This window comes from Palaemon carinicauda, chromosome 45 (genome assembly GCF_036898095.1).
Source record: "Palaemon carinicauda isolate YSFRI2023 chromosome 45, ASM3689809v2, whole genome shotgun sequence".
In the NCBI taxonomy this organism is placed as follows: domain Eukaryota; kingdom Metazoa; phylum Arthropoda; class Malacostraca; order Decapoda; family Palaemonidae; genus Palaemon; species Palaemon carinicauda.
Window position 1 is genome coordinate 8,858,081 of NC_090769.1, and position 14,138 is coordinate 8,872,218.

At 33.2% G+C, this 14,138-nt stretch overlaps 1 protein-coding gene across 4 annotated transcripts in view; it reads right to left on the reverse strand.

Moving 5' to 3' along the window:
• The window catches only part of l(2)gl (LLGL domain-containing protein l(2)gl), a 119,600-nt gene that overhangs the window by 8,215 nt on the left and 97,247 nt on the right, over window positions 1-14,138 (reverse strand). For 2 of the 4 annotated variants that reach the window (XM_068367063.1, XM_068367064.1), the window contains exons 20-22: window positions 13,913-14,008; window positions 11,989-12,146; window positions 6,496-6,671 (exon numbers count right to left, since the gene is read on the reverse strand). In XM_068367063.1, coding sequence (XP_068223164.1) covers window positions 6,496-6,671; window positions 11,989-12,146; window positions 13,913-14,008 — 430 coding nt within the window. The remainder of the gene's footprint in view (window positions 1-6,495; window positions 6,672-11,988; window positions 12,147-13,912; window positions 14,009-14,138) is intronic. The other 2 variants (XM_068367066.1, XM_068367065.1) reach the window with 1 other exon arrangement.

Sequence of the window (14,138 nt, forward strand, 5' to 3'; positions counted from 1 at the left end):
TAAGAATTTTTTTCTCCCTAACGTATTACAAAAGCAATAAGCTGAAGAAAAAATTTGATGTGATAGAAGTAATAAGCAATGATAATAATATTGATATCCAATGGGGAGAAATAGTAAGCGTACTAGTGTAAAGTATCATATAGAAGCAGCACAGAATTTTAATCACTACTCGTGTAACTGAAATATTAGCACTAACAGTGAAAATGGGAGGTTTTGGAAAGGAAGACTGCACCATGAATGAAATTGAGACAAAAATTTGGTGGTCAAAGGCTGGAAAGTAGACCTGGGATTGTGAAGAAAAGCATGAGGAAGAGTTACTCATAGGCAATAAGTATTGAAAATATCAGGACAAATACCTCCAGGAAGGGCAACAAAACCATAGAATAGAGGGATGGATAACAATCTGGGCCTGACTGGAGTTCAGGCAAAAGTCACAGGACAGAATAGTGGGGAAAACTCATTGCACATCTAACTCCATAATGTGAAAAGGCGACAAACAACAATAAGCCATTACTTAAAAAGTTGTTGAAAACACATTTTATCATTATTATTATTATTACTAGCCAAGCTACAACCCTAATTGGAAAAGCAAGATGCTATATGCCCAAGGGCTCCAACAGGGAAAAATAGCCCAGTGAGGAAAGGAAATATGAAAATAAATAAATGATGAGAATAAATTAACAATATATCATTCTAACTGTAGGTTAGTATTCTGGCAGGCTTGAACTTTTGGAATAAATAATCCCTTCCCATTTTGAAAAGACGACATTTATCAGTAACTTTTGGAATAAGCTGATAATCTAGTCATAATAGCTACTATTTTCCTGACAGGCACTTTCACACAACTTGTAGAACAACTCTGATGAGGAAAAGCCTTATGCAGTCATAAAAGACAGATCATGGGTTCTATCAACATCTAACATTTTAAAATAACCATTTTTGTATACCTTGGCTCTGCTGTCACCTAATTTCATAACCATGTGCGTTGTTCAAGGTAACTTTGACTATGTTTCTCTCCACAATGCTGACTACTCGACTAATTTTGCCGTTTTACCCCTTTACTAGAATGAGTGTGTACTGAAAACCTGTTTCATAAGAAAATAGTTTATTAAAGTTTCTTGCTTATCTTTTATAACTGTTTTGATGATTGAAGTTTGGGAATAATGCCTTTTTTAATAAAACATTTATGCAATCCACATTGAAGGATGAGGTGGGTGCCATCGGGTGTTAACCCTTTTACCCCAATGGACGTACTGGTACGTCTAACCAAACTCATCCCTTTACCCCCTGGAACGTACTGGTACGTCCTTGCAGTTTTTTTTCCCTGTTTTTGATAGCTTTATGAGAAACTTCAGGCCTTTTCCAAAAGAATGAGACCAACCTGACCTCTCTATGATGAAAATTAAGGCTGTTAGAGAATTTAAAAAAAAAAAAAGAAAGAAAAAAAAAAGCCTGGGGGTTAAGGGTTGGAAAGTTCCAAATAGCCTGGGGGCAAAAGGGTTAATTGAAAATCTTTAGAGTACAAGTTTCTTCCATGGTGGATCTAATTGTTAGAAACGTTTGTTTCTAGATTTGAAAACAAGTATATCAGCACTATTTGTTAGTTATCATAGTTTATATTTTTCACCCTTTGCTTTCTGATGATTTGTTCAGTTCTCTTCCACTAGTACGGTCTTGTGCCTGTGATTGGAGACAGGGAACTTGACCTACCGTTTTATATACTTTTGTTAGTAATGTAAATTATTGGATGAGGTACTATCATACAATTACTTTTTTAATTTGATTTATTTTCAGTCTATCTCTTCATGGTCAGTAGAATCTATACAACAGAATATCAAGAACTTGTTACGAATATGTTTTGGTATGGGATATATTTTTTCAATTTGTGGTTTTGTATGGTTAACTAACTAATCTAGTTAAGAGCAACTATTCAAAACCAATTATGGTTTAGTCTCTGTAACACCCAACCAAATACAGTACTTTATTATGTGCAGCATAAAACATTTTTCACTGGAATCTCATTCAATATTTTGACTGAATGGTAACTATGGGCAGGAAGGAGAGGCAAATCATCCAATTGAATTACCCAGAAGGTTAAGGAGTAAAAAAAACTAGAGAGATCAATATCAATGACCAGCTAGGTAAGAAATGGGCATGAACTGGCACCAGTGGATGGATAGGTAACAAGGTTAAAAGTACAAAAAAGGGATGAAATATCTCTTCAGAGTGGTAGGGCTAGTGGAATGATCACTAAGAGTATTGGAAATGTGAGCAGTCGCTTTGCAAAAAGGAGAATACAATGAATATCTAAAGTTGCATATGATGAGTGAAGCAAAGAATCATACATTGATCTAGATAGTCATGCACAGAAGGGGCCTCTAAATTTTGACCGAAACAAGGTTATATTGGACTTTTGTTGCACAAGGGAGGCAACATATAACTAGAGAGAATATAGTGGATTAACTTATTCTATTAATACAAGATATCTTTATCCTTCTCATATCTTTTACCTTTTCTAATCAGATGCAGAAGCATCAGTTCAACTGTATAGCATTGCAATAATTTTGGGCATATAATAGCAGTCATCTTGCCTTCATGGTGGCAAAAGTTTTCTTCAAGTAAGATATTTTACTTAAACTTCAAGTATAAACAAAGCTAAGTTATTCGCAACTGAAGCATAGGAAAATGTAATTATTTGTAAAATACATATGTAAAACTTCTTATTTTGATAACAAAATATTCTATTTCTATACTCGCCTCATATTCATATTTCTCTCTCTCTCTCTCTCTCTCTCTCTCTCTCTCTCTCTCTCGAAGCTTGGCTTACATCAATGTTTACTGCAGAAAATTGAAAATAATCTGCTTGACTTTTTCTTTTAATAGTCTTAGGCCTCTCTAAGTAGAGTATTGAGGGAAACTAACAGCTAAATGGTTATAACAAGTGTTGGTATGCCGTACACCTTTCAGTCTTGAAGTCGAAACTAATCCTCCATCATCTTGACATCACTAACCATTGGGGAGGCAGGTGAATATCAAGTGAGTTTAGAAATAAATTTTACTATAAAAATTCATTTTACTTCTATGAACTTCCACTGATCTTATATTGTAGACTACAACATGCTGATGGAAGTGAGTCAATGAAGGATAGACAGGAAATCTTGTCCTAAAATAAAAGATTTATTTAACCCTTTCGCTTGGAAGCCATGGACTCACTATTGGAGCTCTATACAGGATTTGTCATCATCGGATATACTCGCTCACTTATCCTATAATAAGCTACATTTCCTTGTTTATTTGTTTTAATACTGATTACAGAATAATTTTGTTAAAAGTCTGTTTTATTCTCCATTGTATTTCCCTCTAAACAACCGAAATGGTTTTTCCATTCATTGGTAAGTGATTCTAGAAATATTTTGAATAAAAAGTTTTATGTAATTATCTCTAAATAGTGGCAAAGCACTGTGATTTTAAGTGCAAAAACTTAATATTCAGTGAAGTGACTATGTTATTCTGTTATAATTCCACAATAAACATCTTATGTTATTCTGTTATAATTTCACGATAAATAGCCGTTAAAAGATATAAAACTACTCATTAGTAATAATGAAAATATCCAACTATATAAAGTACAGTAAAGCAATGCGATTTATTTGTAAAAAAAAAAAAACTTTATACACTTATTAAAGTGACTACGTTATTTCCTAATGATTCCACGATAAATAACTGCCGTAAGATATAAAACTAATCGACAGTAATAATGGAACTTACGTTACATAGAAATATATTTTACATATATGAGAGAGAGAGAGAGAGAGAGAGAGAGAGAGAGAGAGAGAGAGAGAGAGAGAGAGAGAGAGAGAGAGAGAGAGAGACTTAAGGTTTGTTCGTTCCATCTTGCGTGTGACTGCGACCGTCACTATGAACTGGATCATTCCTGTTTTGGGTATTTCATGAGCTTGGAAATACTCTAGACTGCGATGTAAGAACATGACGAATAATGCGTAGAAACGGTAGAATGGCAATAAAAGGAAGTAATCACAATAGGCGAACTTTAATTTATGAAAACAATGAACAATACTAATCTTATTTTCTCCAAAACCTAATATATAAAAAGAGCTCATAATTCACTAATGCTCACATGAAAACTCTTAGTTGTATGATCCTTAACCGAAAAAATTTCCAAAGGTTCAAATTGTGAACCTTTTAAAAATTGTAATACATCTCAATTCCCCTAAAACTACTTTGACTAGCAGAGGTTTTTCAGTATTAAAAGACCTAAATACATCTACAGTAATACTAACTGCTAGAGTACAGTACATTAAGCATAGATCTATAACCTTAACTAGTTGAAATGGACATTTTATTTTCTTAATAAAGGAAATACAAAAATTTAACATATCCAAAATAGTCCTATTCATTGACATTCCTTGACTTTCACCACTAAAAATAAATACTCTATTGCTTTTAATATCGAACAAAACTCAAAAGAAGATTTTAAGTAAATTGAGGAGAGAGGTTTCTCAACATCCTGATCTTTGCATTAACAATGTCTAACTATAAAATAGAAAACTCATTTCATAATTCTAGGGGTGATTTTTTATTGCAAATTTACTTTTGAGAAACACATTCAGTGTTTCTTCTTTAGTTGCACAGTTCTGACTTTACATTGCTCATCCTTAGGTATCAACTGCAAAAATAAAATACTGTTTAGGCCTTTTTACCCAACCTTAAATTGTTTTGTAAGTTGTAAAATAACATTGAAGTGCTGTACTGTATAGAACTGTACTTCACATAACATCAATATCTATACAAAATATGTTGCTGTTCCATAAAAACGATGACACTGATAAGCTTGTGTGGAAAATTAAGATTTATTTAATGTAGGTATGCTATGATCCATATGAATCTTAGATAGGCCAATGCATGATTATATAAAATGTGGTTGCTTATGAGCGCTTACTTCAGTTAGCGGAGTGATATTAGGATCTGGCCTACCATCTCGGTCTCTACCTCAGAACCCAATGGTCTAAAGAGAGTGAACTGGGTTATGGAAATGAGTTTTGCAGTAGAATAATCAGAAGTAATTCAAGAGTGCAAAGCTCTATGAGAATCGATCGACTCTGCGCAGTGTCCCATCAGAAACCTTACTGACTGATGCACTAAAACCACTATGCAAATTTTTAGGAGTTAGGCTAGGGTTCAAAACTGAGAAGATTAGGTTAAATCTCTGCCTTTGCCTAAAGACTCGCTGGTCTTAGATGAACTAAATAACAAAAATAATAAGTTTTTACAAAGTTCACTACCATCAAAGCTTGAAAGCTCATTAGGCTAGAGTATCATATAATTATTATCCCCAATTTAAGCAACCAGACTAGTCTTCTCCGCATCTTTCTGATCTGAATTAGATTTCTTTTATGTTATGAGCTTTATATCTGATCATAAACCATTTGAACATAATTTTCTTCAAGAGGGACAATAAGGCCTTAATATTCCTGACAATAATTTAAATCATAATAAAGTTATACACTTGGTACGAGAGACAAAGAGGATGAGGTTAATAATCACCCAAACATAAGTCACTTGAACAACCTACACAGTAATCTACAAAAATCCATAAAAAATCACTAACGAGCACTAACAACCTAAATAGTAATTTTAAATGTTTTAACATCCTAGAGGGAGGTAATGCAGTGACGACATCTGTCCATGACGACTAAGACATGTAGGCAATGCATACCAAAGATGTAGTTATTGACATTAACCACTAGTATCTCAATACTGTACTATAGTCCTAAGCCTATAGAGAAAATATTTTTTTTGGAAACGTCAATAAAAGCCGGTATTGAGAGAGAAACGATAAAAACACCAGGAATAGTACATAGAAATAATTATCTCTCTATTTGTATAACTTGTAAATATCATATTTCTGTGTGAAGTTGCTCTGCATTAAATTTCCATTAAGTCAGATTTGTAACATACATTTAAATGTAAAACCAGAGATCTTCTCCTTAATAAAAAATAAAGGCTCTATGATTTGTCATTATCATTGATTTGTTAATACTTTCAACCCTTTAAGAACACATCATTATCTAGTTTAAAAATTCATTAAATTACTATAGATTAGCTAAGCAAAGTTAAGTAAACAATGTTCCACAAACTATGATCTTTAGTTAAGGCCACAAGATTAGACAGAAAGACAAAACACATTTTCAACTATAGAAAATATTCTAATATCGTTTACCATCGGAACACCAACTGCTTTTCTCTCTCAATTCAAAATTCTTGTACTAAAGAAAATGAAGGATATCTTATAAAATCAATTACTATGATCATAAAAATCAGAAAAAAAAATAATCAATAAAACTATAAATACGTATAATAGTTATTTTACATACCTTATTTAAATTAGCCTCAAGCTTCAAGATGACATAGAGACCTGCTCATTATTAGACTTTGTAAGCAATTATTATTTACTTTCTCTAGTCAGTGACATACCTTGAGAAGAGGATGAAACAGATGTTATGGTAGTAGATTTGACAACAGTCACACTACTGGAGCTTTCTTGTTTCAGTGTGGAAGTACTGCTTGATACAACCGTTTTATTACCGCTGCTACATTCCATAACGACTTCACTGCTCTTCTCACTCTTTTCTGATACTTTGAGATCATCCCTATGATGTCATTTGGTCATGCATAAACGTAAATTAATTACTAAAACAACAACACAAAACGTTCAACATCATAAAACAAACAAGTAACATTATTAGTCTAGACAACACAGCAATGTTAATGCTGACATCAATAAGTAGATCAATATTTTCTGCAGTTATGCAATTACACATAAGTCAAATGTGTAGTGGAACAATTATCCTTAATGTAACTTCAAGAAAAGAAAAATGAAAAACCTTCAATGACTGATTAGGATATATACATTTCCACCCTTGAAAATGATTTAATAATATTGATCTGGGATGAGAATTTTTTTATTAGAAATAACAAATATCTAACCTTTGTAAAAATGGAATTCTAACAAAATTATTTATTTCTATCCTTTACTCACCAGATGTTCATATTGCTCCTCTCTCAAAAGCTTGGTATACACCAATGCTTACCAACTAAAAAAAATATAAGTTTTCTTTCATTCCAATAGACTTGGACCTCTAGTATAGCAATGAGACAGTCCGGCAGCTGAAGGCAATAACTATTTCTTGGGTACACTGTGCCCTCTTTTGTCTTTCAGTCAATTTTAATCTTCATCCTTTTGATGCCATTAGTCAATGTGGTGGAGACTGGGCATGTATGTGAACATCAGGACAGTGTAGAAATAAGAAAATTAAGCAAAATTCCTTTTATTTCTATGACCCTCGTTTGATTTTCATATGGCTGACTAACACAAAGTGATGGAGATAGGTCTTTTATAGTTTTAAATAGTACATTTATCTAATACAACATTCGCCTGCAGTCTAGTTCGTGGTAACAACACGTCTTAAATTAAAGGTTGGAATTCAAACCTCCAGACAGTTTACCCTAAATATGGCCTTATAATCTGATAACTTATTTAAATAGCCCCAACACTTAACTTGAATGAAAAATTTAATTTGGAATGGATTAATCTGAATCAATAAACAAAACATCTGTTATTAGACCATATCACCAGCAGCTAATTTAGCAACTAAACCCCAGCAAACCAGGATACTTTGAGATAATTTTTAGCAAATGCAGACTTGGTATGCTATTGAGCTGCAGCTAAAATTCTTTCCAAAGAAAGGTTACAGCAAAAATTAAGAAATGTAACTGAATTTTTAATATCAGGATTTTCATCCGACTTTGATCCAACTCTTTGTGAGAGACTGTGATCAACCTTTTAACAAGAAAGGACATTGCATAAAATCTGTGCTTTGTACTTTCTAGCAAACGTGGATAGAGAAATGGTTCCATGTACAAGTGAAGAGTGGAGAATAAAGGAATCTAGGAACCATCTAAAAGGAGGACCCGTGGATCAGGACAAAGCCTCTCCCGGCATTATTTCAAATAAAAATGGGGGAAAAAACTTTTGATTCAATTCTCACTCCACGACTGATTCTCTATAAAGGTCCCAATCATTTTAATCTTTGATTTTGTTCTGTTCTCTTGCCAAAGAGAACTGTCATGGGGGCCCTATACTCCTATTTTTAACCACCTGTCCCTTAAAGTAAAAGAATAAAAAAAATAAACTGTCTTAACAGTCTGGGCAGTAAATGATACTGGACTGTATTAATTTACCAGAAACTGCAGTATGAATCTGAAATACAGTACTGGAGAAAAAAGCAATACGAATATCACGGGAGGTTCATAGAAATAAAGACGTTATGGCATATCCAAACCATCGTTATTGCCTTTAGTCACTAGTCTGTCTCATTACTATAGTAGTGGCCTAAGTCTATTGGAAGGAATGAAAACAGGAAATTTTTTAGTGTATATAAACCAAGCATCAAGAGAGAAGCAATATGAAAAACAGGCAAGGTTCATAGAAATAATATTGGATCTCAATGATAAAATAAGTCCAACTAATAAAGACTAAAGTGAAATAACATTAAATTTTAAGAAGTTAAATAAAATCACATTTGTAAACTCAAACTCATAGGCTCTCATATTCACGGAATGCACATTTTATTTTACAATTTGTAAAAAACTAAGGAAAGTAATCCTGAGAAATGGTTAAAATTTGGGAAATAGTTTAAATATAACTAGTTACTTTGTATATTTCAACAGCTCATAAATTAACAATGGAATATAACCTTTGAATAATTGGGGTATAACTATATGAATAATGGAAACTAACTGCACACATATCCTAAGTCAGAACACAACAATACTTTAAATGCAATGCCCATATTTGTAGATACTGTACAATAGTCAATTCTTTTTAGCGAGGCAGATTTGCAACAACTCGCAGGGGTGCCCTTTTAAGCTCGGAAAAGTTTCCTGATTGCTGATTGGTTGGGCAAGATAATTCTGACCAATCAGATAGCAGGAAACTTTTCCGAGCTAAAAGGGCACCACTGCGAGTCAGTGCAAAGGCGCCTCATTAAAAAAAATTGAATATAGGTATTATATTCTAACAACAAATCAAAGACATGATAGAATTTTTTTCTATATGATATTCTTGATAACCAAATCCATTGCTACTGATTATTGAGAAACAAAAATTTCATGCAATATTCAAAAAGTATCTGAAATTTTTTATGATTATGGCATTGGAAAAACACACTGTATTACAGATAATAAGGGGAACAAATCCTATGCAACTAAATTTCAGACTCCACAGAAAAACATTTAGAGGCATGGCAAGAAAGTATAAAAAACTAATGGGTGAAAACTGGTAAATATATAACCATAAGATCTGCTGTACATCAACCAAATTGCGCATTAAATGAATGCTTATGATGGGACTTCTGTGCTACACAATTAATTGAAAGTAAAATAAAGGTCATAATGTATCATAATCCAGTAAAACGGAATCCCTCATCTAGTTACAATTACAGTCAAGTTCAAATTTTAACTATCATACAGAGAACTACCAAACTATCGACTTGGCAACTGAATGAAAACATTCTAGCTTCTGTATATGGGGACACCCTTCTTCATAAGTGCAGAAAATAATGATTTGCTTCAGAGAAAGAGGCGAATGCCTCACTTGACTAATATTCAAATCTCCAAAACCCTTCCCCAAATTCAATTAATTCTGATGACACCTAACTCTATTCATTATTCCTCATCAAATATCAAAGACTTATGAATCTTTAACTTGTCGTGAAAGCGTAAAACTAAATTTTAGGTACAAACCTTTCAACAGCATTTTAATATGTCTAATATGATGTGTGTATGGCAGAGGGTTGTATCACTGGGTAAGCATCAGATGCTATCTTGGAAGATGCCAGTGCAATTGGCCATAAGATAAATAAGAAATTGGTAATGCAATACCATTTATTTTCATATACTGTATATCAGTCCAAACCTTGATGCATTTTTTAATAATCATAAAGCAACTAGATAAATACTAGATTTCAATTCCTACAAAAAATATTTCTTTCGGGCCTCACAGTTTTTTTGTATCCTGAAGAGGAAATCCCTCAAGAATATCATTTATTTTGAAGTCATTTTCTAAGTAAGGATCCCAATGGTGTATGCAAATTATATCTAACTGTTGTAAAGCAGTATTGGATATATTTCAATCTTGATAGATTCTCATATCTAAATTTGTTGTGTATCTTTTTAATTATGAAACTATACATTTGAAAAATAGCACCAAACTTATTACATTTACAAATATTTTTTCTCAAGAAAAATAAAATATACTGAAAGCCAACTAATCCTCCTCTTATTCACTTCCTTTATACCCACACAATGTATCTATTTACTTCTGTCATAAGTAAAAGGTAATACATCATACATTTTTAGTGCGCCATAAAACTGCACACTGCAAGAATTTCTCAACATTGAGTGAGGGGCAAAGATCAAACATTCAGGAGCAAGAGGGAAATTTTGTGTTCCAACAATCTCCGCTCTGGTAGGCAAGCTTGCTCAGTACTGTACATGTACTGATACTGATTGCCTCTATGAATAGCTTGCTGGAAATCAGAGGTTTGGGGGAAAGGAAACCTGTTGTACTTCAGTCCTGCTGCTCTTCTTGAGGTGAATAAGATCTAGAGTTTTATTATAAAACCTTTTCTTGCATTTGATATTAACCCTTTTACCCCCAGGCTCTTTGGAAATTTCCAACCCTTAACCCCCAAGGGGTTATTTTTTTCCCATCACATTTTGCAGTATATTTTTTTTAAATTGCTCTAACAGCCTTAAATTTAGTCATAGAGAGGTCAGGTTGGTCTCATTCTCTTGGAAAATGCCTGAATTTTTTCAAAAAATTATCAAAAATATGAAAAAAAAAAAAAAATGTAGCATTTTTTTGCAAGGACGTACCGGTACGTCCATGGGGGTAAAGGGATGGCTTTTGTGAAACGTACCAGTATGTCCTTTGGGGGTAAAAGGGTTAAAATGCTTTGCTACAACTTATGGTTGACCGACTGTGCTTTATTGATGCAATTTTACAGCTGCACAACAAGTAGTACAGTTTGATACTAAGTTTATAAGAAAAAATTCCTAGGCTACCACATTGAAGGGCATAAAGGCATAATTTTGTTTTTTATTTATTCATTTATGAGACAGATAGGTGTAAACACTGGCTATTTATTCATTTTAGTTTTCTTATTCAAATTTTTTAAAAAAATTGATAGCGAGTAAAAGTTTCCATCTCCATAATTTAATGACCTGATCCTCAAAAAAAAAATGTCAGCCTCAAGCAAAGAAAAAAAAAAATGTGCAGATAACTTTTCAATAAATCTGTTACCCTAAAAATTTTAGCTAAATTATATTCTACCATTACTCGCGTCATAAGTTTTTTCTGGCTTGAATTCTTTTCCCTATAGTGATAATCTATGATTCTAAAATAATCTAAACCTAACAGCTTGGAAACCATGAAATCTAAACAAAAGAAAAAATTTTCTCATATTAGCTGAAGTCCTACCAATGGAAATCAAACCTCAGAATATTTCTTAGCTTAAACTATTCACCTTTTCAAAAATAACTCGTAAAAAGAATGGTACGACCAAGCGATCGTTTAAACCTACCAAATTCTCAAAGTCTACTATCAAATAACTACCGTAAATGACCAAAAAACTTTTACTTATCTGTTTGCAGGTAAATTCATGCTCTTTGCTCCTAAAAAATGAAGCAAACTCAGACTAAATAAAGACTAAAAGCATAACACATTACACTAAGCATAAACTATGAATACTGTACTAAAGAAAATAATAAGGACAATCAAACAAAGACGGTGCACTGAACAACAAAGGAGAAGCGCAGGAAACATCAGTAATTTAAATGACTACTGTATGTACATAGCACAAGTTCTTGTGCAACGAGAAGAGCAGAGTAGCAAATGTTACTCACATGTGGTCACGAATGGAATCAATTGTTATGTCGCCACTCAATACACTCGAATCACCATTTTCTTTAACTTCGTCTAGTTTCTTTAAACTTCCACCGACTGCTTCAGTAGTTTCTTTTTCTTCTTTTTCTTCTTTATCTTTATTAGATTCATTTTCAGCCTGAAATATCAATAATAATTACATTTGATACAGAAATTTAAAAACTAAACATTCTTTCTTAAAAATTTTAAGGAAACACCCTTCAACCATTTATCAGTACAGTATTTACAATACTTACCTGCCCCTTTTCAGGAAAATCATCAAGAAAAAATATTCCTATGGATGCTTTGTAAAGACTGCCTAAAGAATCAACAAGTCACAAATAATTTCATTATCATTGTTGATATTTCTACTGTGCATTCGAACTATGCCAATGCAATTATGGGCAACATAACTTGCAAGAAAAAAACCTTACAGTGATTATAATTTTTTAATATAATGAGTAACAAATAATATTTTGGATTAACATAAACCTCATAGTTTACTGGTATTTTTTAGCAGTAGCAAATACTCTCTGAGGAGCCAATGACACTTTGACATGACTTCTATCATTGAATACAGACTTCACAGAAATATTCGCTAAAATAGGTGGTGTAATCTCAGAAAAATAAGATTTGCATCAGAGTGCAGGCATATGCCGAGCCTACCTGGAAACTAGACAGAAAATTGATAGACTAAGTGCATGGGCAGGACAGGATGAATTAACAATCAGCGTGAGGCAAGATAGGTCAATGTAAGTGACTAGTCATTTTGAAAATTTTTTTATTGCTTTATAGTGATAAGCAATCATCTTGAGTTGTATTTAGGTTTTTATCATGTTTTTGTAATTTCTTTTTTTCACAGAAAAGGTGTTCTCGCTGATAAAATGGCTGAAGGAAGGAATATGTTCTTCTATTTGTTGAAGATGAATCGTCAGCAAGAAAAGAAAAAGGTTTTACTGGGGAAACTAAGAAAAAGTTGTTGATATCAGCAGTGTGGACCTAGCCACCAAAACCCAACCGAACCTTCTCCAATCTATGGCTGGCTATGCATCGACCTCCCATGTTACTTAAACCCCCTATCACTCCATGTAATATGGTTCCCACTTCCTTCTAGGTCCCGTGAAGAGAATGTTATCCTACGAACACAGTACATAAAAAATCCTTGTCACAGATATGCAACCTAACACTTGTTGCTTGACAAACACTAGTAGGAGATGCTTTTGGTGGTAGAGTGAGTGTCTACCAGAGAAGTGGCTTTGTTCAAGGCGGGAAACAACGCAGAGGCTAGGTTCAAAGAAGAGCATGTGATTTGAAAATATCCAGATGCGTGCAGCACTCCTAACAGAGATGATGCCAAAGGATCCATGAAGAATCTAAATTTTGTTAAAAATATTATGCAATCTCAATATAGTAGTGTTATGTGAAACACCAAAATTACGAAGAAAAAAAAAAAAAAAAAAAAAAAGAAAGAAAGAAAGAAAGAGACTTGACGGTTGACTGTATGCCTTGCCTGACACACCGTTGACTCTTTAACCAAAGATGCATTGCGTTCTTTTATTTCTGCTCTCTTCAGTCTTATTCCATTTGCAGTACAGTTTGAACTGGTGCCTGGTGTCTAACACATTGTAACGGGGGGAGCTTAGCAAGGAAAGAAAGTATTTTCAGTAAAATATTTACAATACTGAAACCTGTAGTAGCAAAGAGAAAGGGGAAATGGTGAAGTTGCCAGATTTCACAACTGACATTTCAACTGTAATAGCCACCAATCATTGTTTCTCCTTTAAGAATGAATCCTTTATGATAGGCCTGTAAGGATCTAAAAACTTGATTCACAGGTTTTTAAAACTAACACCCAAAATAATTGAAAAATCTTTGTATTAAACCATACAAAAAACAGTACAGTACCTCTCTCTCCTCAGCAGGGGGTTCTAATGACTCCGTCGCATTTTCTGAAGGCTCTGGGGCATCCTTGTCTCCATCTTGTTTTGGTTCATCATTTACCTAAATGTACAAAAAACAACATTCATTATATGTAATTATTGTATCAAAACATTGAATCAACATGAGTTGATCTGACAGTTATTTAAATAGATAATGAGCGAATTTAAAAATCTTCTAAAAAAAGTACTTA